This window comes from Rhipicephalus microplus, chromosome 8, assembly GCF_043290135.1.
Source record: "Rhipicephalus microplus isolate Deutch F79 chromosome 8, USDA_Rmic, whole genome shotgun sequence".
Classification (NCBI taxonomy): Eukaryota; Metazoa; Arthropoda; class Arachnida; order Ixodida; family Ixodidae; genus Rhipicephalus; species Rhipicephalus microplus.
The window spans coordinates 43,493,511-43,519,965 of NC_134707.1; the positions used below are offsets into that span (position 1 = coordinate 43,493,511).

At 41.6% G+C, this 26,455-nt stretch overlaps 1 protein-coding gene across 1 annotated transcript in view; it reads left to right on the forward strand.

Moving 5' to 3' along the window:
* RyR (Ryanodine receptor) overlaps positions 1 to 26,455 on the forward strand; it is a 285,153-nt gene that overhangs the window by 255,704 nt on the left and 2,994 nt on the right. Inside the window, exons 103-126 of the mRNA XM_075871638.1 lie at positions 58 to 123; positions 212 to 291; positions 644 to 747; positions 1,259 to 1,316; positions 1,623 to 1,699; positions 1,882 to 1,961; positions 2,354 to 2,452; positions 3,036 to 3,133; positions 6,614 to 6,817; positions 7,799 to 8,056; positions 8,637 to 8,790; positions 9,978 to 10,036; positions 10,715 to 10,859; positions 12,071 to 12,157; positions 13,343 to 13,633; positions 14,889 to 15,019; positions 16,381 to 16,423; positions 17,375 to 17,490; positions 18,682 to 18,742; positions 19,809 to 19,955; positions 21,011 to 21,142; positions 22,246 to 22,294; positions 24,709 to 24,816; positions 25,960 to 26,024. Coding sequence (XP_075727753.1) covers positions 58 to 123; positions 212 to 291; positions 644 to 747; positions 1,259 to 1,316; positions 1,623 to 1,699; positions 1,882 to 1,961; positions 2,354 to 2,452; positions 3,036 to 3,133; positions 6,614 to 6,817; positions 7,799 to 8,056; positions 8,637 to 8,790; positions 9,978 to 10,036; positions 10,715 to 10,859; positions 12,071 to 12,157; positions 13,343 to 13,633; positions 14,889 to 15,019; positions 16,381 to 16,423; positions 17,375 to 17,490; positions 18,682 to 18,742; positions 19,809 to 19,955; positions 21,011 to 21,142; positions 22,246 to 22,294; positions 24,709 to 24,816; positions 25,960 to 26,024 — 2,712 coding nt within the window. The remainder of the gene's footprint in view (positions 1 to 57; positions 124 to 211; positions 292 to 643; positions 748 to 1,258; positions 1,317 to 1,622; positions 1,700 to 1,881; positions 1,962 to 2,353; positions 2,453 to 3,035; positions 3,134 to 6,613; positions 6,818 to 7,798; positions 8,057 to 8,636; positions 8,791 to 9,977; positions 10,037 to 10,714; positions 10,860 to 12,070; positions 12,158 to 13,342; positions 13,634 to 14,888; positions 15,020 to 16,380; positions 16,424 to 17,374; positions 17,491 to 18,681; positions 18,743 to 19,808; positions 19,956 to 21,010; positions 21,143 to 22,245; positions 22,295 to 24,708; positions 24,817 to 25,959; positions 26,025 to 26,455) is intronic.

Below are 26,455 nucleotides of genomic sequence, written 5' to 3' on the forward strand. Positions count from 1 at the left end.
TAAATCTCTCAAACGATACTGTCATTGACGCCTAAGCTTTCTGTACCTTTCCTGCAGCTAATATTGAGGTTCTTCGACATGTTCCTCAAGCTGAAGGAGCTCACGTCGTCAAGTTCATTCCAGGTATGACATGTACCCAAAAATGTTGTAGGGAAATAACGAAGTGTAGAACTTGTGAGGGTATTCATGCATGTATGGCTCCTGGTTGCAGGAGATTGACTCCAAGAATACAGGTTGGATCACACCAAAGGACTTCCGCAGAGCTATGGAGCAACAGAAAATTTACAACCCGTATGTATATTTTGAAACAAGAGGATGGAATCCATTGCTTCAGGGCATGGCGTAGGCACTGTTAGTATTTCGGAAGTACTGCGGAGCGTGAGTGAAATGTTGCTTAGGAGCAAGTGCAGTTACCAAGTTTCTTTCCATGTCGCTCAACATTTCAGAAACTTGGAGCTGATGCGGTAATGCCATTGTGCATTCTGAATATCTTTTCAAAACACAGGGCCTACTTGACCCTCTGTTTCACTTACTTAGGCGTTGGTAGCGAGTTGAATAAATAGTTTAGCTGAAGGATTTTTGAAAGATGGTGCAATGGTGCTTTGGTAGATGACACGTTGCAAAGTTGCTGCATCTTTTCTAGGGATGAAATTGCTTTCCTAATGAGCTGCTGTGAACCCAACATGGACGACCTGATTGATTACCGGGAATTCACGGAAAGATTCCATAATCCAGCCAAGGACATCGGTAAGATTATATTTCGCGCCTATATGAAGTGCTCGAGTACTCTTGTTTGCATACTGCGAGCAGTTATTACAATAAATTGAGTCATCTTATATTGCTTGTCTCTGATAATAGTATTACTACTGGAAGGGTTGAATGATGCTTCTTTACCCCATGCGGAGGTATACCTTTATGATTTTGATGAAGATGGTATTATGTTATACACATTAAGAATGAGTTCATAATATAAATTAACATCTACAGACTACAATATTATAGAGACAAAGTAATAAAGACGCTTTACCATGCACAATGTATTTAACAGAATCTTCCAAGTCTACGTTACAATAGCTCAGACAAAAAATGACTACATGTCGAATATATGACTTTCTTGGTGGATGACAGAAGAAAAGCATATAACATGAAACTCTCTTAAATTAAGGTAACAGAAAAACTCTCAGTATTTGCCTGTTTCTTAGAATGGTTAATTAGCTGAGAAATATATAAAGGTGCTTATGTAGGCAATCTGTTTCAGGCTTCAACTTGGCTGTGCTGCTTACAAATCTATCGGAACACATGCCAAATGATCCACGGTAAGGAATACAAGAACTTTCATTTGGGACAAGTTGTAAGCAGTAATTTTGGTAGAGCACAGAAGGCAGACGAGGTGTTATGGAGGCACAGATACTTAAGCCCCATGCTAGGCTTACAAAGTAACTTCCGATTCACAGGTTTTAGAATATCGCAAGTTCCGTATGCCCTATGCTGTCCATCTTAAGATTATGCTCTTCTCACAATACACCACCTAAATTGAATGCATGCTGTGCATACATGCCTTACATATAGAAAAAATTGGCAGACATTTTCATTGACACTGACCAACGTACGTTGTGTTTCAGGTTACAACGTTTCCTCGAAACTGCTAGCAGTGTGCTCAACTATTTTGAACAGTTCCTTGGTCGCATTGAAATCATGGGTAAGTTCAAGAGATGCAGTTGAACTTCACCATCATCTAGTGGTGTTTGCAGCAATGCTTCTCTTCTCATCACACTTTTTGCAACACGAAAATTGTTAGACTCTGCTGAAATATTCGTTTTGGCATTGTAAGCACGCACCTACTTGTTTTGTAATTCTTTTATTTTTTCATTTCACGTGCAGGTGGTAGCAAGAGAATTGAGAGGGTATATTTTGAAATCAAGGAGTCAACAATTGATCAGTGGGAGAAACCTCAAATTAAGGCAAGTAGTGCATGACCAATGCATACTATGCTTGCTGGGTTTCTAAATGTTGAATCACGTAGCTCATTTTCGTAACTTTTCACTGGTGATGTTAATTTTTCGCGGGGGTGATCAGTAACTACTTGTTTCATATTCTTGAGCAAAATGTGAGTTCTACTGGTAACATTTGTTTTATCTCCTAAAAGATACTTTCTAGGAGGCAGTGATTAGTTCAATTGCTCACATGCGCTAACAGGATGGCGGGACATTGTGTAACTTGTAATAATTACTTAGCATGAAGAAACGAAATTTCAAGAGCCATAAAATTTATGATACTTGATTTTAAAGACAAGTTTGTTAAATTTCGTTACGTGCTGGAATGGTCATGTTGTTGTTTTCCCTTCATCACGCAGGAGTCGAAAAGGGCCTTCTTCTATAGCATCGTAACCGAGGGTGGCGACAAAGAGAAACTGGAGGCATTCGTTAACTTCTGCGAAGATGCCATATTTGAGGTATAGTAGCTATATTGGTTCAAATACTTCGCATTTACAATTGTACTGCTGAAATTGTAAAATACGTTCATCTCATCAGTAGGATAAACCCACCTGTAGCAACATCACAACCTGACTTTCTGTAAAAGGTTACCTTCATACTGATACAACGCTTATTTTTCAGTAAAAGAACACAAGCAAGAGTGGGTGATGATTTACTGTGTCACCCCGAGAATGTAATCCGATGATTCCTCTAGAAAGTAATGTTAATCATTTTGATCATTCCCATAATCAATGGCTATACTTATACCTTATTGATAAACCATTTATACGTTATCAATAAGGCTCGCCCTAGTACTCCTAAATGTACTTCAGAAGCGTGGTACCAATGTCCTGTTTAAATCTTGTGAATAGAATACACAGTGAAGAAGTCAATGCGGTGATTGTGCAGTTGTTTTTAACGATATGTTCTTTAAGGTATATAAAAGACGACAAATCTGAAGCGCAATCACAAGTGATTTCCGTAAAGACATATAAACAAGTACAGGTATTCATGCTGGGTAAAAAATAAACATAAATTTGAGACATACTTCGGGCTGTGCAGATGCAGCATGCGAGCAGTATATCAAATGAAGACACCGAGGAGCCTCCAGCCAAAGCAGAACCCTACACGTTCTTGGGAGCGGAAGAGGAGAGGCCACCGTAAGTACCTTTCACTGCCATATTGCCTTCAGCTTTTAGATTCGGAGCATTTCTTACCCCATATTCTAGAACGTCCGTTCACTCAACGCTTCACCTTCGCTTGAGAAAGCCGATGGGAGCGCCGTCTCTAGGCAGGGCTAGTCACTACATAAGCACGATAATCTGCTGCGATTCTTGCGTAGCGCCACGTCGGTTTAAGCCGAGCAGTGGCGCAGTGCTCAACTCTATTGAGTGAAGGGTGGAAGTCGAGTCGAGGAGCGTTTGTGAATACGGGGGTTAGTCGCACGTTGCCGCGCTTCGGCGTCGGTTGTGGCACCGTCCACACCCTTATCGCGTCTGGTGCAGAGAAGCGCATGCTCGCGTCTCGTGCCAGCCGTGGAAGACACCTGCGAAACTGTCGCTCCCCTCCCCCTCGCTTGGCAAGGCCGATGCAGGCGGCGTATGCTAGTAAAAAAAATAATTAAAAAACACTGGTCGTGCTGCTCAACCGTTCACTGGCCACCCCGTATGTGTGGGTACTGATGATTGATATGTGGGGTTTAACGTCCCAAAACCACCTTATGATTATGAGAGACGCCGTAGTGGAGGGCTCCGAAAATTTCGACCACCTGGGGTTCTTTAACGTGCACCCAAATCTGAGCACACGGGTACACCAAATGTGAGTACACCATTTCCGCCTCCATCGGAAATGCAGCTGCCGCAGCCGGGATTCGATATATGTGGGTACAAGGTCGCAAGTTAAGCTTCAAGGGCCTCTTTACTTGGCTTTTGCTGGACGTTGGAGGTAACGCTTCTCGTTGATTTAATAAATAGGAATAATAAATCGAAATAACAAGTAGGCATTCTAAACCATACCAAATTATGAAACATTCATGTGATAACCCCAGCTTTCTGCGACGCATTCACTCGAGTTCCCCACGTGGAAAGTTGCGGGTGGTTTTTTACAATGAAAGTGTTATGAGAACACAACAGTGGTGTCGTAGTTGTCCACCACCACCGCTAACGTCCGTAACCACTATCGGGCGAAATAAGAATAAAATGCCTAGGATGGACCAGGTTTTGAAAATGGGTCCTTTTGGTGGCCACCAAGCACATTCATGCGATTGGTCCATGACAGTGGATAGGTGGTTAAGGTACTCGGCTGCTGACCTGAAGGTCACGGGTTTGATCTCGTCTGGATTTCGACGGTGGCGGAATAATAGAGGCCCATGTGCTGTGTGTCGTCAGCGAACGTTAGAGAACACTGGGTGGTCGAAATATTTCGAGCCCTGTCCGGCAGCGTCTCTCACAATCATGTGGTGGTTTCGGTACGTTAAATCCCAGTTATTAACACTCATCAGATAGAATGTTATACTGAAAACTATTGCTCGACTACTTTTACTGTAAGCTTTTTTTTTCAAAAAATAAAATAAATTCAGTGATTAAAGGCACAAAAAAACAGCAAAACAGTGCATGCTATCTAGTTCATGTTTTTAGCCACGTCTGCATGAAAGACAAAACAACGAGGTGTGACGGTGCACTGTTGATCTCTACTTTCGTAAAGGTGCTTTTATAATAAGAATAATTTACTCATGCAAATATTTCAATGGCGGAACAAGGACGTCCAGAGTAGCTCACATCTGCATCATCTGTACGCACTCAAAAAGAGGGGTGCGCGGTTACGCCACATGCTAGTGTTGAGCACAAGTTCACACTGAGGATAAGCACAAATAATAAAGTGAGGGAACAGAGTAAAACGAAAAGAAACCTCGTATTATTGCCCACATGACAAAACGATGGCACGATAAGCGAGACCTTTCGCTTTAGTATTCCCTGAAAGCATGTCTCCGCGCTTGTACTTTATCGCAAACAATCATATCGCGCACAATATGCTTAACAAAGCGCGCATACGTGTCAATTAACTGGCCGTATGAAGCGTTTAGGTGCTGCTCTCGCAGTAGTCTTCAAACGCACGTCAGGCACCCCCCATCGTTGCTATGCGTGCGTAATGTCTTGCACTTTCCCTTTGCTTTTTAATATTGTACCTTTCTCGCGACAAACAGTGCTGAACGATTCCTGCAAGCACCCGAGCAACGATAAGGAAGAGTAAAAAAAAACAGTAGCGTAACTTACCGTTCGAGTTTAGAACTATGTCGAGCACGCAGCATGCACATCTTCTTCCTTGGTAGTCGCGGCCGAAGGTTCGCTGCAGACCCGAGACCGTCACAAAACTAACGCTTTTGCAGTGTATACAGATAGTTCAATGGCCGTCTCAGAGGACCGTTCATGTCCAGCGTATTGAAAACCAGTCAAGCTGCCAGCGCAAAACGTGTGCACACGTCTGACACCACTGAGTAATTCAGAAACTGTCATCAGATGACAATAGAACCAAATGACGGCTATGCAGGCAACGGAGAATGCGGGAGCGCGCCGCCGCAGGTATCTAACGCCGCGCTAATCGTGGCAGTGCTGCCGGTTCCTCTGCGCTGGCGCCAGCGCACGCCAGGCCAGGCCGGCGCCGTGACGCTTTCAATTTCTTTTTTTTTTTCGGCCCTTGCGCTTGGTGCGCGTGCGTCGTATCGTAGCGTGAAGCCACTTTTACGTGCATGTGGCAGGATTATAACGCTTGACGCGTCAGTTTCAGAATCGCCACAGGTATTTTTTTTTTTTTTACGCTGGGCTCCCCGGGGTATCTTTCAAGGCGTTTGAAGCACCACCTGCATGCCGTTCGTTATTCAGTAGCTGACTGAGCGTGTATAAAAAAAAGAAAAAAGAAGTGCGTAGGAACCTAGGCATTTGTCCAGACTTCGTACGTCATTTTTGTGATGATTTGGTGGTGCGAAAAAAAAAGTTGTGCTTTCTTCGTCTTGTGTTTCAGCCTGGCTTGAACACGCTATCGTCCCGGAACCGCATTGATTCAGTAATCCTTTTTCACAAGTTTTTTTACAGCTCACTTCATCATGCCCCATATATTCTGGCCCCGCCACCGCGCACATCTCTGCGCACAGGGCAGCATTTACAAGTTACTCGTCCCCGCAGCCACATTACGACTTTTTCTGAATCTTTCTTTTGTCGATCATCAGCTGACTGGAACGGCCTGCCCCGCGATATCGTCGAAATTGTCTGCTTATCCTCATTTTCCGAAAAAATAAAACTTGGTATGTCTCAATAAATGTATTGTAGCCACTATACTGTACGTGCATTGTAGTCACTATCTTGTAAATGTATGTAACCACTGTTTTGTATGTAGCCACTATTATGTAAACCCCACCCCTTATGTAATACCTCCCTGCGAGGTCTTTAAGGAAAATGAAGTGAAGAAGTGAAGTTCAGCTACCAATGCATCAAACTTACTGCGTAGGTTCAATACCTACAATGTACTCGCGACAGCTCAACTAATATCACTGTAAACTTTGAAGGTGCTTTTTCAACAAAAGACTGTATTCCTCCAAGAACTGTGTGTGTAGGTAAGCATCCCTGCCTCAATGTGCCCAATTGCAGGGGCCCCCTTGAGCCTCTGAAGCAGGGCCTGGGGCTTCTGCGAGACGGAATCGGGGCATTGTTGTCTGTTCTGCGGCCGTCAAATCTGCGGCGTCAGTACCAGAAGCTGCGCTCCATGACCATCGGCGAGATTTTGCTGGGGTCTTTCAAGATGTCTTTCTTCGGATTCTTCTACGTCATCTGGCTCATGTTCGCGTTTACAAGGTCAGTGTTTCTTTCCTTGGTGTTTCACACTTGAAACAATGTGGGGAAAACATTGCGGCATTTGATGATACTTGGCTCAGTAACTTGGAATGTCTCGAAATAATGCTCAATACCGATTTGTCATCGGTCAATGACCGTACTAATTACGAGTTAATCATCTTACTAATCCATGGCGCATAACAAGTAGGTGAGGTGTTGTGCTGCTGTGCTCCATACACATGCTTTCAAACTCACCCGATCTTCTCGATGACTCCCGAATCTTCAGAAATGATTCTGATTGTTCGGGTACAGCCATAAATAAACAAAAAACAATAAATAACCGCTTACACCTTTATTTCTGGATTATTGTGATTGCCTGCAGAAAGCTTCCGTCAGTTTTGACGCGTTACAAGGATATTGTGCGTGAAAACGCAGCGAGAATGGCTAGAAAATACAACTTTTCGTGGAGCACAGCAGAGCGTGTCCCGGAGCAGCACCTTAGATTTGCTGGAGCCAGTATGATGTCAACAAACTTTACGTAAAATGACTCTTATGCCACAACCTTAAAGTCCCGAAAAACGCTAAATAATACGTATACCAACTTTTCGTCTGTCGCGTCACCCACCTCTGTCGCCAACTCTTTACGGGTCTTCTTAACTTCGTAGTCATCAGGTTCACAGGTCTATATACATCTGTTACGCACTAGGTATTTATCCGCGCGCTTCTTCATAGACGGAAAAAACTATTTAAGCGTAGGCGTGCACAGGCTTTACATTCAGAGATGGGTGACGAACTTTGCGTACCCCCCTATTTAGTTGACTAGGGCGGTGGTGGTCTATCTCCTGCCCCGTTCCCACTCAATGCGCCAACCTATGCTCGTTTGTATTGCAAGCACCGTTTTTGCAATATGTGCCAACTTGTTTTTGTTTCATTAGTGTGCCTGTGCTGTGCTTGGCTTTAGAGGTAATGGGCTATCGTAAATGTTTGTACTTCCGGTCACAGGAGTGTGGTACGCGTGACACTGCGACTGATGGGTGGCCAGCCCCTGGTGGGCAGCGCGGTGCCCGAGGAAGACGCCAGGGGACTGAAGTATGGCGGCGCCATGGGGCCTCCGCTCGCGTTAGAGGCTGGGCCCGCGGCTGTGGCCATGGCGGCTGGTATGGCAGCTGGTGGGGGGCTTCCGGCCGAGGCGGACATGGCCCCGCACATGCGCGCTTTTGGCCTGGATATCACGAAAACTGAGGAAGACGGCGAAGTAAAGTGAGTTGATGAACGCGTTTTTTTTCTCTGCACTGTTCATTACTGAATAAATGCTGCACTACAAAGAAGGCCCTTACACTTACTTAAGGCGGCGGAATCATGTTGCCACCATTAAGTACACATTTCATCTCTGCGAGTGCTAGAAGAAATCCACGTTACTCATAGGTCTAGGAACCTTGTTTAGCAACATAGCTGAACCTTGTTTAACAACATAGCTAACAGTTTTTTTAAAGCTTGAGGCGGTCGAAACATTTATATATCCGTACGTGATTCATTTATACTGGTTCTTTGGACTTGTGGCGAACGAAGAGCAAGATAAATTTCTCATACGATGAATGAAATTCAGTTCATCATCAACGTGTATTGACTAATAACCCTCGGCATGCTACATCTACCTCATGCTTTCTCGCATTGTATATATATATATATATATATATATATATATATATATATATATATATATATATATGGTTGTGATGATTTTGCGCGCAACCAGAGCCTCTGCAGTGAAAACTGTGTTCCCATGTTCTCCAGGCTGATAAAGCGCTCTCAACTGAAATTCACTTCTCTGCTTGACCAGGTACCACGTGCAACCTCCAAAGTCAACGCTGAGCCCCCAGTCGAGCATGGATGACGCCGACCAAACCACCGACGAGGACGCCAGCAAGGGATCGCCGCATGAGAAGGGCACGCCCGATGGAGAGCTGCCGGATGGGCTTTCGCCAGATGCGCAGGTAATGAAATAGAAACACGCTGAAGCAGAATCGCGAGTTTGGCTGTTTCGCGGAAATTTATCGCAGAATAAGTAAGAGCGCGTTGAAATAAGGAGGAAAAGAATAAATGTATATAACGATCAACTCTCAAGTAGATCAAGTTTTGAAAGAAAAAGAAAACCTGTATAATTCAGATTGAACCGCCATTATTCTGCGCGTGTGTTTTAAAGCATCATAAATCATTTCAGTAAGTGATTAAGAGTCTTGAAAACGGTGCACATGCGTTGCAATGAAACAAATATTTTCTTGACAAGACTTGCGTTTGTTTCTTGAATTATGTATGAACTTTTCTGCTAAGACTGTGATATATGTGAGCTCCTTCATTTTTTTAAATAAGTTTATCTGTGGATTCAGCGCTGCGTTAAATTCGTCAATTTCTTCTTTCCGTTCGTATTTTAACCATATTGCTCATATATTGTGCAGTGAAATAAAAAGCTTGTTTGTTGAAAAAAGGCGAGGTGCAAGTGCTCGTAATGATTTCTTTTCAAGAGCACAGTCACATCAAAAGTGCAGAGAAGACATATTATGCACAACATAGGCTTTGAAGGTGGTACAACTGAAAAAAAAAAAAGTTGCCGGAGTGCAACGTTTAAGCAGACCACGTTTGCTGGATCCTTTCTTAAAATGTTTTTTTTTTCTAACGGGGCATTGCTGTCTTTGATGTCGTATGGTTGTTCAACAAAAAAAATATCTGAAAAATATAAATAAGCATAAATGCAAAAACTCAAAACAACTAAAGATGCAATAAAACGTGCATTGCTCTCGCAAAATCACAATAATATAACAAGAAGGCAACCAGTGTTTATAGAAAACGAAGGGTGTACAAGTGCAAGCGACTTACTGACTGGCGCGAAAATGAACAAACTGTTGTAGTGTATTTCTTTCTACTTCCCATGAGCACTATAACAATAGAGAGATGAAGGGGAGGGGGGAGAAGTAGATTGGGGCAGACGGTGAGTATTGTGTTTTCATGCTGGTTGAGTTTCTTCGGATGAAACCGATAGTCGTGAACATTTCCTTCAGCGTGAAACAGGCGTCCGTCATGTTCTTCAACTCATGTGTTCGTCTTTTAAACAATGCGCAACTGGGTAAAAACGAAGGCGTTTAGTGTTGCGTACGAACTCACAAACATCATCACTTACTTTCAGACAACTGTTTTGGATGGAGATGTGAAGACAAAGGAGGCCACACAGGCAACAATAGAGGGGTAAGTAAACGTGCAACGCTTGTGTGCATTTCAATAAGCACTTTATTATTACTATAATTATTGCCATGCTGCAGGGCATTTCATGTGGCAGCATAATGTGGCCCACGTTGGCCTTGTCATGTTTTTTTTATTTTCGCCCCATATAAGTAGACAAAATTCAAGATTTCGTACTCTTTCTTCCTGCCATTAGCTTTGGCCTTCGCAGGCCTACATTCATACTTCGTCATTATTAAGCCGTGACTACATCTCATAATTATCAACTAACTCAGGACAGAATAACTAGTTTATTGGTACAGATGACGAATCTGTTTGTGACTGTTTGTGTCTACATATTGCATAGTTTATCTCTAAAGGACTATCATAAAGCACCCATATTGTACCCATTGAGACAATTTTGCATTATTTATGATGCTGTAACCACATGTTATTACGTTCAAAAGTAGTCTCTTTTCCTTGGTGAAATATATTTCGTAATGATTCTAACAAATTCCTTACAAACAAGCATTAAATTTTTATATATCCGTGAATTTAGTGAGTGGTTAACATATTACAAGTACAAGAATACCTAGGGATAATTGTTTTTGGAATTGCACATCTTCTACAATTATACAGTAGAGCTTAAGCAGGCTGCGATTGAAGGCTGCTTGTGTGTTTTTTGTTTCTTGACACTGCGTTCAGGGACATCAAACGCGCGAAAATGCCGACACCGGAGATGGCGGCCATGATGATGGCACCCCAGATGGCAGCGGCGGAGCCACCCAAGCCAACCGAGGCGCCACCTGTCGCAGCCATCGATTTTAGCGAGTACGGACAGAAGATTGTGGTAAGTGCTTGGACTAGAATTGTTGCAGTGGGAATTACAAGAACACTCTGCTGCCACATTTTGGCCTCACCGTCGCCGTCATGTTCATTAATAAGTTCATTTCAACTGACATCACCCCTTGTTTTTTGCGCTCTGTGGGTGAGTGAAAGCACAGTTGCTGCCGGCAAACACTAGTCAAGCGTCAACCAGAGTTGAAATGAGGTGGCTGTCTCTCTACCTTAAAAGGCGCTGTAGACTGGGATGTTGTACGTTCGGCGTAAAATGGTTACTTTCCCACACCGGGTGGAACCACTCACGGTCACGTGACTTTCTTTGAAGCAGAAGAGCACACGGTTGATGCATCTCTTAGCGTTCAGCTGTCATGTTTAGGCTTGCATTCAAGTAATAGAAATCCTAATTGTCAATTCGCTCGCTGCGGTGACCACCATTTCTAATGATGAATGAAGCTTTCTTCATAAGAATGTATTCATTTGATATTCAAGTCACTGCTTCGCCCTTGCAGCGAATCTGCGACTTGTTTGAGTTGCTGCCTATTATGAAAAATATTTGCCATTTCACGGAGGTAAAACAGGCATGAACAAGGCGACTACCCGTGATTTCACAAATTATTTGCCTTTAGATGTCTCACGATTAGCCAGTATATTTCAAGGTGCTTAGTTACTAACATTAACAGCCTCCACAGCTTACGGTGTATCTAATAACAGCAAGTAGATTTTCGGCTCAGTAAAGTTGAGGAATTATCTCTCATGGAAACGCAAAGTGTCAGCCAAATATTGCATGTGCATTTTGTCATTTTCATGCGTTTATTCATCAAGCTTAATGAAAGCAACGTAATTGTGTTCTAACATTTGCCACACTTTTATTTATTAGGTACCTAGTTCCTTAAAACCCTCTATAGTGCAAATGCCTGTTTCACCTTATAGCACGTAAATTAAACTCATTCTGTGTTTTGTTTAGGCTATGGAATCGTAAGCTACTTCTCAATTTCAGAAAAAAAATTCACATTGTTCTTGGAAGCTGCCAAAAGGTTGATACATTGTACGTTTCGAAGCACTTATAGAAAATTGTAGAACGTGACCACACAGATCGAAATTGGTTCGACAGCAAAGAGGGTGCCATGAGCAGGCTTATAACAAAGGTTTTAATACTTCAGCTTCACAACTTCCACAACGAAACCTTCACAACTTCCTTGCCTGGTTTGTGTCTTGCAGAGCTTCCTGGCTAGAAACTTCTACAACATGAAGTATATCGCACTTGTGCTGGCTTTCTTCATCAACTGTATTCTTCTCTTTTACAAGGTAATTTTTCCAACAATAAAACTTCATGAATATAATCAGAATGTTCCAGCTTTCCAGCTGGAAGGAAGTCCGTGTTACGCCGCTTCAGCATTCATCGTGTATTTTGCTGAAGTTCTTCGCTCATGCGGAGAACATAAGTTGCATACTACTCATCGGCAAATTTTTTGATGTGACACTCAATGCTCGAGCAGCGTTGAAAATACATTTTGCATAAAAACATACTGCTGATATATTTGCACGTTTTCTTGGTATCAGCTACATTTGTTTATGTGTGGCGTCACAACTTCAGGTATATTTTCCGTAGGTTGCTTCGTGGCTTTTCAGATAATAAATATACAAAGAGACACATTATTCAGACTTTCATATTTTTCTAGTACAAAGTCGTCTGTATTGTATGCATATCGACCATTTCCAACGAAATAGGATGTACTTTATTAGGCTTGGTATTGACATTACAAACACGGAGACCCTCTTTTTTTTACTATTCTTCTGTCTAAGCCATGTATCTAAGAAAGCAGCTATGTCTAGCTACTTGTCAATCAATGTGTGCTTTCTCTAGAGCGCATTACCAGTGCTGAATATATCGGGTCTAATTATTGATCCATTAGTGTGCCTTTTCATACAAAACAATTACATCAACTTCGGAGGAAACGGCCACTTCAAAGGGTAAATGTAGAGAATTTCATTACCTAGAACTTCTATCTAGCGTCTGGTTTTTCGAAATCTCAAAGCTGCAATGAGTTCTTTACGTAATGGCTTTCAGTCCTCCGATTTGACGTTCCTGTCTAATTATATCAGCCTGTCTAAATAGTTCGCTAATATCAATTTTTCTTTACAGTCCCAAATGATATTAGGCCTGCGGCAACAGATGAAGTAGTTGTGAAGGCACCAAATTATTACCGCATTTCCCTGACTTCCAGAACTCTTGGGGACATTTGTTTTAACACCCGGTATATATACATGAAAATTGCGTGCAGCCCATTTTCTTCCACTTCAGAGCCTTTTTTGCCGACTAACTCTGGGCTCTCCTGCAGACCTCCGATCCTTGACCTTCTGGTTACTTTGTGGGGGTGACCCCCTGCGTGTTGGAACACGCTCTGTAGGACATTATTAAAGTTTTGCGTATACCTTACCCTACCATATTTCGATGTGAGGCTCTAACACAAGCATTTACTTGCCTCGCAGGTTTCAACCGGGGAGAGTGGTGGTGATGACGATGATGTAGCAGGGGCGGTGGCGGCTGCCGCCGACGTGCTTAGCGACGTGGAGGGCGATAGCGATGCCGGCGGTGGTCTGGCTGAGATGTTAGCGAACGCGACCGAAGCATTGTCTGACTCGGAGGCAAGCGAAGAGGAGTTGGAGGAGTGGGTGATCATAGAAGAGAAGCTCTTTTATCTGGAGCCAATAATCCGGTTCATGGCCCTGTTTCACTCACTCGTCTCCTTCTGCATGCTCATCGCATACTACCATCTCAAGGTGCGTATTTTAAGGCCCAAAGTAATAATACGCACCGCTTTTGTGTCTTGTAGTCATTGATATATGCCCCGTTGTCGTGACGTTGCCGAAAGCAGCAATCAGCGTGTTCCAGATGAAACACTTTATTAGGGTGAACCAGTGCCCGCAAAGTGAACTGAACAAAGTATAAGCTGTGCACTGGTAGCGGCGAGAACAGTGTCGGCTTCCGAGTTAATGGGCAAGAGATGAAGCGTGCCAGTATTTATACATGAGCCATCAGATGTTCCAGCGTTCAGATGTTCCAGCCATCAGATGTTCCGACTACTGGCCGCGCAAGTTCCTGAATATACTCTATACCGTTCGCGTTGTGCGTGCAGTCTTCAGGAAAATCTAAAATAAATTCAAATTGAACACGACGCTGCTGCAATAGGGTACAGAGGTAGAGGGGGTGGTCGACAGCTCTCAGGTCACTATCTCATGGGTTTCTAAGGAAGCGTGTCTCAGGAACTATTGATTCTCTTCTCCTTATATATTTCAGCGTGAGATTCTTGGTTCAATATTGCTGCATTTGGTGTAAACCCAAACAGACTGTCAGCAATACTTGGCCCCGACCATGTCTGAGTCTTCGAGAATCGTCACGATTGTAGGGGATAGATTTAGGATTGTGCGCAGGGCGCGAACAGTCAAACTTATTTCAGAGCTTGCGGAAACATCTGTGGTAAGACGATAGTGATAGTGCTAGAACAGAACGACGACAAATAGACAAGAACGACGAGCGCTATAGAGTTTCTTTGTCGAAGTTCTGTTCTCGTGCTATAACTATTGTCATGTCATACCAACTAGCCCAAGCTGCCACACATCTGTGATAAGGCTAGAAAGTCAGATGCATGTAGTATGAAAGCCGGCACGTCCCAACAATGAGCAGACGAGCGATGCCGACGCTCTGTTCGCCGCTGTCAGTGGTGCGCAGTGTGTTATGCTGCGCGTTCCACAGCCGAGAATTTGGCCAAATAATGAGCTTTATCTTAGGCAACCTGACTGCTGTCTGCGTTCATGCAACGGCTGCGTGACAATATAAGCCTTGTACCATGCTACTGTTCGGCGAAAATATCATTTGATCAGATCAACCTGCACCATAGCACCGTTGTTACTACGTGTGCACTTTCATTCTTTCTTTCCGACAAAAATCGCACGTGCTCTATATTAGCTTGATGGGTACATTTTAGCCAATATATATCGAGAGTATTAAAAACAAGCAACCTTTTTTTCTGTACAGGTTCCATTAGCCATTTTCAAACGGGAGAAGGAAGTTGCCCGTGCCATGGAGTTTGACGGTCTGTATATCACGGAAGAACCTGCGGAAGATGATGTACGCGCACGTTGGGACAAGCTTGTGATAAGCACCAAGTGAGAGACGATGCACTGCATTGTATTCTTTTAATGCTTTAATCTTGTGAAATGAAGTGTTTATCTAGCGCAGGCAATCACTGTCACGTTATAACAAAATCGTTTTTGTGCTAAACCCAAAGGGTGAAACTAATAGCATATCAATGTTCAACCTCCGCATTTTCCTTATTTCACACATGGCTGAAACACGAACTCTCTGTAGCTTAAGAGGGAAGACTTGGTAATAAGCAGGAACTTCATCTCGGCTACTACCACACGCCTAATGCTGGTTTAATGAATAGCATATTCAGTGACATATAGGTGACACTTCTATATAAACGGCTCATCTGATAAAACTTTCAACGAAAAAAAAGTAATGTCAACGCCCCTCAGTGCCCCCAAAACAATACAGTATGTTAGTTTCCCAGTTACTGACCACAAACATTTCTGCACAAAACATCTGTGTAAGAACTTTATTGTTCTGACAGAGAGCGCGCATACAATGATCAAAGCAATACCAAAAAAAGAAATTATGTTTTTCTCTCATCGAAGCGATTGAGGTTTGCTTAGGGGAACATCAAACTCTTTTAGTAGTTTTTACTATCAAACATTTTTGTAAGACCCAGCTCACCCTCTGCTCTCCAGCCAAGCACGCGCAAGTTCAACTGCACAATAGCGTCGGCAATGCACGCACATGTTGAGCTTTCCAATATTTATTACATGTATGAAATGGCTAATGCGTCAGTCTATGCCAGAACAATTTGGCGCCATTAAACTCTAAACATCATCATCATCAGAACAATTTGGTTCTGTCAAGCAACCCCGAATCTTCTATATTTAGGTAATATGTGAAATAGGAGTATTTTCTAACGAAATCGCCTGCTCACATTCATAAGCAAAAAGACAGTGCGAATTCATTTCAGTGCAGTATGCAGTAAAGGTTAAAATTAGACAATATCAGCATTGGTACCGTTTTGTGACAGCTCCTCTATTTATTTGAAATACATATGAATATTGAACAGAATTGAATATGACGTGATATTGAGCATGACTACTAGAAGACATTAGAAACCGAATCTATAGCGCCGCTTCATGCACAGTTGGGATGATTGTGGAGAGTGGTATTAGGAAAAGTCCCCGGATTTTCGTTGTCTGCAATGTCTGATCGTTGTCTGATTTTCGTTATCTGCAACAGCTCAAGTTAGTTTTTTGTTCTCCCTGTAAGTTTCACTGTCTATCCATGAAAGTACTTTGATTTACACTTGTTTCTTATTCGCATTATTTTACTACAGAGTAAGGTTAACTAAAGTTATGATTGTGCTTTGAAAGCAGTATTTCAGAAGACACACAATCTTCATTCTTTTCTTCAATGTTTATTGCAGATCTTTTCCTGTGAACTACTGGGACAAGTTCGTCAAGAAAAGGGTGAGTGGAATGTTTAGGCATCAGCACCTGGATTCACAAAGTCTGCACATCCAGAAAATTTATGGCGAACTCACGAGAAGATAGTTATATAAGACTAAACTCTTACGCTTCAGTAGGAACAGAAATAGTTTTCCAACCAGCACAAAAGTTATGCTTGCAGAAGGGCTTTCTTTGCATGTTCGGCCCATCGAACATATTTGTCAGTCAGCAACTGTGGAGTTACTTGGTTGCAGTGCTCGGTTGATGACGTAAATGGCAATGGCTTAGTTTCTACAGGAAATGTCACATTCTCGCTATAGTCAAAATGGCTAGGAACTGGGGTACATATATATAGGTGCAAGTTAAAAACCTCCGGTCTTTAAAACTTATAAAGCACTGTACTACAACGTGTCTCATACAGATGTCATGATTTGCCGTATAAAAATTCCCGAATCAAATGTTGTCATGTTTTAAAAATGAATGTTTTCTGCAGCACAGTATTCTAGATGAACACGGCTAATGCTAAAAGGTGCTAATACAATGTGCATTTCCTATGAACTATTCTTTGTACCAGCAAGTGGTAACAAAAAAAGCTGAATAAAGTGCTCATGCATCTCAATCTTCAATTATAATAATGCAGTGGAAATTCCTAAAAAGGTAGCGTTTGTAAATAAGTGGATCGTGCCACATCCTAAGATACTGTCTAAGACACTTCTGAATAAAGAACGAATTTTTCGGAAATTAAGAAGCCTTTCAGTCTGAGAAATCTACATAAAGTTCCTAGTGGTTTCGTGCCAGAAACGTGGGGTCGTCTACTTTTCTTTTTTTAACCTTTTCGCCATCTTGCTGGTCACCTCAGCGCTCATTTGAAAAAAAAAATAGGAGGGTTCAGCACAATCTACCCCATTTAGTAGAAAAGTCTATGCTTGCGAATGACTAACTTTCAATCACCATTTATTGATTTCTCTACAGGTGCGGCAGAAGTACTCCGAGACCTATGACCCCGAAGCACTGAGCAATGTTCTTGGCATGGACAAGAGCGGTTCCATCTCTCAGGAACAGGAGGAAGCGAGTGGCCTGTTCCCCCTGTAAGTCTCCACCGAGTAACATAGTATAGGTGGACCTTTTTGAGCATATCTATGATACGAAAGTTGGATTCATACGTAAAATGTTAGCTCATGAGTTAACGTTTCTGAAGTTACTTTCAGGAATGAAATGCTTTACAATATGTGTTCGTGACTGACATACTGATTCTGGCAACTATGAGGAGAATGGTTCTTTTTCATGGAGTAGAAAGCTTTGTCCCGTATCGAACAAGGTGGGGGAGGAGGGAGGGTACTGGTTTCTAAATAAAAGAAAATTAAAAGACAAGTGAGCCGCGCAACTGTCTGCATTAGAGTGCGACACCTCAACAGATCAACAGTAGCTCAAGAGTGAATAAGATAAGCAATGATTAAAATGGATTGAGATAAAAGTAAAATATTGGCAGCTGGTTAGAAAAATCCGTTGACCGGGTCATCACTGTCGAGTAGCCGTCCAAGGGAGGACAACGCAGGCGAGAAAACCATCTGGCGAGATATCCATGGGGCGACTCTCTTATTGAATAGTTTTCAGTATCATTGTAATACGTAATACTTGTGAGACGTGTTCATTCGCACACTAATAACAACGACCAAGTTATTGTATTATTCCTGCTCATGCAAACGTTCCTGTGGACTTCTTGTGCATCCACTATTCGGCTACAGTTGAACATAAAGTGTATGAGTTAGTTTTTTTACTCAATCCGAATCTGCGGCCTAGTGGTTACGGTGCCAGATTGCTAACCGGAAAGTTTCGGTATGCAATCCCAGCTGCGCGCAAAGCAATGATCTCTATGAAGTCGGAAAATGCTTGAGACCCGTGTATTTAAAGTTATGTGCACGTTAGAAAACCACATGTGCTAAAAATTTGTGGAACTCTATGCTATGCGTTCCTCATGACCACACCATGGTTTTGGGACGTAAAGCTTACCTGTTATTACAGTTAGCAATAGAGGAAGTAAATTGATTTTGTGTTCTTTTTGTAGGCTCTAACCTAAAGATGACTACCGCTACGTCCAATAACGTATACCATAGCTTATGCCTGGTATGATGGAGCTGTTGATTAGCCTACTCATCTCTTGCTACAATTGTATAAAGTGGTCTCATATTTACACTTTACATGGGTGCTGTATACCGTTGTCCATATCTTATGGTTATTGATTTTCTGAATGATGTTATCTTTTTCTTTGCTACTTCTAGCATTACGAACGTCGACTGGAAATACCAAATTTGGAAATCTGGAGTCACAATCACTGATAATGTAAGTCTCGCAACACAACTTCTTACTTTTCGAGATGTGTTATTTGAAAAACGCAATTTAAAGCCACTTGCAGTTGCCAACCGCAAAATCCTGCTGCGCGCTATAATATTAGTTTTAGTTGGCACAACAAGGTAACTGCTTCAGAAAACATGTTGTCACAGCTTTTTTTTATGCAATTGTTACTGTATGAACATGAAATCAATGTCAACAGTTATACGTTCCTACTGAAGTGCACTTTGTCTCTTCACCTTTTAAGCGATGCCGAAGTGTTTACGTTTGACTTTGCGAACTGTCGGTACCACCACTTCAGAACAATTCATCCTAGATTTGCAAACGTCTTCTGAGTTTCAGAACAAGATGCACAAGTAACACCTTTCTTATGCTCTGTACCCACACTAGAGCTCAAATGTTTCCAGGCCCCTCCACTCACGACTGCACTTTACAAAGTACCACATAGCGATCGCGGCTCATACCGCTCAATAATACGTAATAATTGGATATTAGGCACTACACAATAAGTTATGACATTTTGAGCTTGGAATATTTCACGCCAACTACTTTCTGCAAGTGAGTTTCTTTTTTGACATATCTGTTTAGATACCTCATACCTTGTACATGGTAGAGTGAGCCGAACCTAGTTTTTGCAAACCCGCGAGCTTCGCCATTGCTTAAAGTTGAGTCTATACGAGCTCTACTGATTGGCCAAGCCTTAATAAACAAAAACTAGGGGTTTTAAAAACGTAACTTACCACCTTTTGTGGAGTTGGTGTTGGTGGTTGTAAGCATTTATTAAGGTCTCATATAAATAGAGGTTGTCAGTAAAACCAGCCCCTAGCTGTCAGCTTCCTTACCTTACCAGGTGGAGCCCTAGTCAGAGACCCCATAAGATGTGGCCACTATTCTTTTCTGCTAGACCATCGATTGTTGGGGTGGAAAGTTCGAGCAGCCAAGCAATGATTCGTCCTAATCTCTTTTAATTAATCATCGTATTCTAGAACATCAATGCTTGTAATTTCATATTTGGACAACATCTGACACATCAAACCTGCGTTTCTTTTATGCGCAGTCGTTCCTGTACAACTTGTGGTACTTCACGTTCTCGGTGATGGGAAACCTGAACTACTTCTTCTTTGCGGCCCATCTACTGGATGTTGCTGTCGGCTTCAAGACACTGCGTACCATCTTACAGTCGGTTACACACAACGGCAAACAGGTGCGGAACGTGTTTATATATCTTCGATAATGCAACGTGCATGAAGATCCTAAAACATTCCTGCTGCTTAGTAAGTAACAAACTCAAAGAGATTAGCTATCAGGGGAGCAACTGACTCTATGGAAGCAATGATAAATTCCATTCAGAAATGAAAAGTTAAAAAACACCTGAACAGCAAGAGAACTCTAATATTAAGCCAAACAATAGAAATTAAAGCACGATTTATTTAGTCTTGAATCACCTAAAAAAACTACCTGTAAACGCACAAGGGTGCAAATGCAGAATAGAGCCATGATGGCGTCTATGATAAATATTGAGAATAAGGAACGCAAACGCATTTATACCATGAGAATTGTAATGGGAACCGTTGGATTTTAAACACAAGCACATATGTCTTTTCGGTAATGCATTCAGTTATAAGTAATGCATTTATTAGAACAACATCAGCTTTGTAGCTTGGCTGCATGCTGTAAATACGAAACCGTGTTAAAAAAAAGGACAGTTGTAAAAACGATGGCTTTTAAGAAGTGTCTTCAAGGTTTATATATATGCAAAGAAGTGAGATTTCCATAAAGATTTTCCTTAATTAGGATTCCTCTGGAGTGCCCTTCGTGAAGGCTAGCCAAGGTTTTTTTTTTTTACTTTTTACAATAGTTATTATTGTAAGTATGGGCGTAATCAGATTCTTGCTATGTACGCTTTTCAAAACAGGCTTCTAGCATTTTCAGGAACGAGTTCAGCATTTCTGAGATAAGCCTACTTTTCGACACTAAGTCTGGGATCTGCAATATTTGAAGTCACAATTGCTACTCATCGTAGCCGCATGACACTGCTAGTAATAGTTGCGATGCCGCATGATTTGGGCTTTACAATCAACCTCTTAGCTCTGGTGATAGTATTTTTTCTATTCTCATTAATTTGGGACACCCCGGAGTTAGAGCCGGCTGGGTCTAAAAGTATGTAAAATACGTTAAACTAGAGCACAAAGGTACTGTAACAAAATCGAGTTGTGTTGATTTGAGTTCTTATATTCATTGCTGCACGTTATATTGCAGTTGGTGCTGACAGTGATGCTGCTGACCATCATAGTGTACATCTACACGGTTATAGCATTTAGCTTTTTCCGCAAGTTCTACGTTCAAGAGGAGGACGACCAAGTTGACCAGAAATGCCACAGTATGCTTACGGTATGTAGCTGCTCATTCCAGACTCTGGCGTGGATCAGTGAATGGCGCAGTGACTGAGAGAGAGATAGAAAGAGGAGTCAAAATAAAGTCAGAGAGGTTAACCAGGCCTGCATCTGGTATGCTACCCTGTAATGTTCGAAGGCAGAGGAGGAAAGGAAATGTGTAGTGGAGGACATAAAAGTCACTGTCTGAGCCGACGCTAACAGTGTCACGTTTTCCATCAGAAACGACGAATCCAACAGGCGTCTTTGATAAAACAGAACAGCACTTTTGTTGCTTTTCGAAACTGGGATAGGCAGCGTCATTTCCCCTTAACAATCTTGACATTAATACCACTCCCTTCCAGGTGATGTAGAACAGCGCGGAGGTGAAGCCTCTTGTTGTCCCAGCAAGTGTATCGCAGCGACAGCAAATGCGTTCACTAATCTCATCGACGGCACAGTAGTGCGCGTCGGGTTGATGGCCATCTCTATATTAAATAAGTAGGCGTTGGGGAAACCTATGCCCAGACGAGACTGAACAACACTATACCTTTCTCCCGGACAAGTGCAAGGGGCAGCCGTAGTCGTAGAAAGGTTCGAGGTCTAAAAACGTCAGTATGCAAAAATGTGCTAGCGGAAGAACATTTATTTATTTATATATTTATTTAGAGCTTATCTTATATTGATTCTTTTATATTGATTCATCTCAATGATTTAGATTCACAAACACAGAGTGTCTTGTGCATATGCATTCATATAAACCTAAAAGCTGGAAATTATGCTGTTCATGGTGATTTAACAGCCAGACATTGGCCAGAAAGACAGCTGCAAGGATTTCGAATTAATATTATGATAAAGAACACCTTATAGCCGAACGCACATTCTGCCGTTTGCAGTCATCATCAAATACTATAAACCTTCACAATAATTTGTATCTATGGTATTACGAGAAAAGAAAGTGGTGCGTAACAGGATTGAACTCAGAAACACAGTGACTAAAATACCTATTTCAACTCAACAACATTATACAAGTATACACAAACAGCTTTTTTATAGTTATGCCAATCAGTTTGAACTGTGATGCTAGATGATGTAATATTTAATATAATCTTATTCTTTCAGTGCTTTGTTTTCCACCTCTACAAAGGTGTGCGAGCTGGTGGCGGAATCGGTAAGTATAGACTATTTTACCTCAGACATGTGGGCGTCACCAACTTGGGCTGCTAAGTTGATGTTTTTTTAATACATCGTGATGTAAATTAATAAGGCCACCAAATATCGTATGCACCAACTCAATCATTTTCATGTGTGTGCGTCAACCGTAACACTGTTTGTTTAGTTGTTAAAATGCAAAACACAATGGTTAACAGGCAGCACATTGGCACTGAGACCCTTCCGTCAAGTAGCCTATAGGAGCACATCTACGTTAAGAATTAGAAGTACCACTCGTTTATTAGGCACACTTCCACAAACAAAAAGAAAACACTTTATTAACAGCATTTCGAAGTTGCTAGAGCACTAATGTTTTATTACTTTCAATGCAGACCTGCTAAAGTATGCATGTTTAAAGGGTAACCTATGGCCGATATAGATGTTCAAGGCTTGATTGCTAGGGAGGTACCGGATATACCGCAGCGACAACCCTTACAAAAAATTGTGCTTTCACGAACCGTTTTTAATCACCGCATAGATATTGTTTTTAATGTATTAGCAATGTTTTTCAACAATGCCTCTCTATTTGTTTTTCGTGGAACCAGTCAAGCAGTAGTAAAAGCAGTGATGTACCGTCACATGAAACTGCGCTAAATTGCGAGAAGACTATTTATTACGAAAACAGCACATGGAAACGGCCTTCCGGATCACGTCGTATCCATCTCTAATCGTGAATATTTTCATTATACCCTGTTTTTTTCGCATTTTAGTATTGTATACCTTTGTTGCATTTTGCTTTTTATCACTTGTTTGTTTTTTTGTTTGTTTCCTTGTTCCTGTTTTACTTTTTGTCTGTATTTTTTGCAGTGTATATACTGACGTCCTAATTACTCAGTGCCTTTTAATGGACCTGTAAGGCATTTTCAATAAATCAAAATAAGTAAATAATAACAAAATAATAAATAAATATTTGCAACGTCATGCAATCCCCACTTTCGTCTGAATCGGCTTTGCCATGCCTGCATGGTAAACCAGTTTGCTCCCTTACAGGGGTTTTGCCACGTGGAAACACCATAGGCAAAATTTGTCTTGACGTATCGAAACACCCATGCTATTGTGTGTTTTCCAGGGCCGAAACACCCTTATGACAGAAAAAAAAAATTCGGGGACCCTTAAGCTTCGCCTTAAAGATTTGAACGCGATAGCAAAATCTGGCCTCTAGTGCACCCTTCAACCGCCAAGTGCATACTTAATATTATGCACACAGTAAAATGGACCAGCACGCACTAATATAACTGAATAGGCTCATTTTCGTCGTGACAGCTGTCGAACGAAATGCGTTAAAGGGGCCTTGAAACACTTTTTCAAGTAACCATGGAATAAATTCACTGGAAGAGCTTATTGACTCACAAATTCAACGCCGCAAGAATTTCAAGAATCTGTCCAGTGCAAGTGCAGTTACAAAGGTGTGCCGTATGCATCAATTGCATTATCTCTTTTTTCTTCCCGACGAAAGCGCTCGAAGCTGAGCAGGGAGGGGTGGCAAGGCAAAAAAGCTACCGTGCCCGTGACCTTGAGCACTTTTTTTGTTCTTCGAAAGCGCGGCTTTATCAGTGTGATCGCGCACGCACGCGTGAACAAGTAGCGGCCTCCCGCGGCTATCTCGGTAACTTGATTTTTCAGTCACAGACGTACTGACATTTTTTTGCTCACAACCAAAGGGGCCGACACTGGTGGCGGGTTTTCGGCGGCACTGACGCTATCGCGTTAAGAACATGAAAAAATTGAAATGTGTTGGTCAGGGGACATGCATTTACGTCAAAATAGAAGATGCACGCACACGCCAAACCGTACGCAAAACCAAGCCTTTTGTGATATACACCGTGGACGGAGCGCAAATAGTCATAGTATGGACAGAAAAACAAAGACAACCACTCGTTTGTATAGCACGTTAGTATCTTAAGTTGTTCAGTGCCAGGGGGAATTATTCTGTTGCGTATAAATAGACCCTAAACATCAAGACAATATACCTATATTTAGGGTAGGGTTGTAGATGGCTCTGAAAAGGACATATCTTTTATTATAAGCTCACCTAGGATCCAACGGAGTTTAATAAGCGAGTTCCATGTATCAATTTGTTCGCTGTCGTATCGGCGATAGGTGCATTGATCAGAGAAAAAATCTGTGACTTCTAAAGGGCGTTTAGGCAATACCCCTTAAAGGTTGTTTGGCGATGAAAAACACCCTTATATTCTTATTTCGTAAAATTTGTTAGAGAACAAAGGTGTTTTGCTTGTTTGAAGCTTTAATAAAGGTGCAGAGTTCTTTACAGTGTAATTCCAAGGAAATTCAAAAAGACATGAACTGATTTTGGCTAAATAAAATCTGCAATGACATTTTCACACGCATGGAAACCACCCTTACTACTTACAGGGGATGAAATCGAACCTCCGGACGGCGACGAATACGAAGTGTACCGCATAATTTTTGACATCACTTTCTTCTTCTTTGTCATCGTCATTCTGCTGGCCATCATTCAGGGTAAGATCAACGTGCAGTTTATTTGCCTATTTCTATAAACAAGCGAGAATAAGCATGCTTACCACATCCATTTTTATTTAAATAAAGTAGTTGAGCCTTGCTAAGATAACGAACATTCACTGCTCTGCCAAACTTATCAAAGTAAAGATAATGGTTTGTATTTCAAAATATTATTATAGGTTGAACCCATTTCCACAAATATTCTACACTTCTTGCTGTGCCGCAATATTTAGGGCAGTTAAGGTAAAAAAGAACTTATCACAACGGCATTACACAATCAACTAAAACAACTGAATTCATACCACCCATGTTACTGCTTTTAAAGATATCTAAAGACCTTTTGAAAGTAAAACACGGGCAGTTTATTTGGAGAGATTTTCGTCACTACTGGTATTGAAGAGGTGTCAAGGAATGTGCTATCAGGTAATTTACAACTGTCGTAGTTGCCGTAGATGGTGTATACCATCTTGCTGAAGTTGCAATTCTCAATTAAGAAGTAAGCGGTGTGAGCAGTACGTTCGCATCAAGAAAGGGGAGGGGCTACTCGCACATTTTACTTTAGGCTCTTTTATACCACATGCACTCATTTTGCTTTAACGTTTTCGAACGTTGCCGCAATTTCACGAACTTGAAAACTACAATGACTTTTACGCAGCCATAGTTATTTTGTGTATTGATTAGCCCAATATAGATATATGTTTATTAGATTTTTTAAATTAGAGACTTTTTCTGAAAATCATCGCCCCTCACAATAAGAACGCCATTGCTGACAAAATATGAGCTAATACATTTTATTTTTCGAAATTCCGATTGAGACACCTAGCTGTTTGGGACATCATTTCTCAAGTGGCAGCAGTCGAATCGGCACAACTTGTTTTGTGAGGCAGCATGGTTTTCAATGTGTGTGTGTATGCTGTAATATGTGTTAAACTGTTACATACTACTTATAAATTACACGTCTGTTTATTTGCTCAAACTTGTGAAGTTCATCAATTTTCTTCCACGCATTTTTGACACATCTCTCAATATTGACACTGCTACTGAATGAATTCCGATTTGGAATGATTCAGTTGCGATTTCTACTCTCCAGGAGCGTGCTTACTACGTGTAGTAGTATCTATAAGACTAGTGCTACTTTTTCAGGTCTTATTATTGATGCCTTTGGAGAACTGAGAGACCAGCTGCAGAGTGTGGTCGATGATATGGAGGTGAGTAGTTTGTCTTTTGCGCATAACTTAGGCCATACTGAAAGCTCTTGGAATCAATATAACAATAATGGTAATAGTCCGTCTGCTGGTCATCATAAGCATGACTGCTACCAAACCTAGTAGCACTTCGAGTAGATTGTAATAGTACTCCAAAATTGCTATGTTCTGAAAAAATAAAGAGCGCATGCTCAAGCGTACTGGTATGTAGACAAGCTTGTACTGGCATACATTTTTGGTAATTGATCAGTACGCAGGAAATCCAATTTCTGTTTGTGAAAATTTGTACGTATTTGACAGTGGCATAGTGGTATACATATAGTGGTATACATACGTTTGTGAAAATTGGTACGTATTGTAATCGCACACACGAAATCAACTTGCTACGTAAATGCAGCAGCACATACGTGGTGGCATGATTCAACATTAAGCTT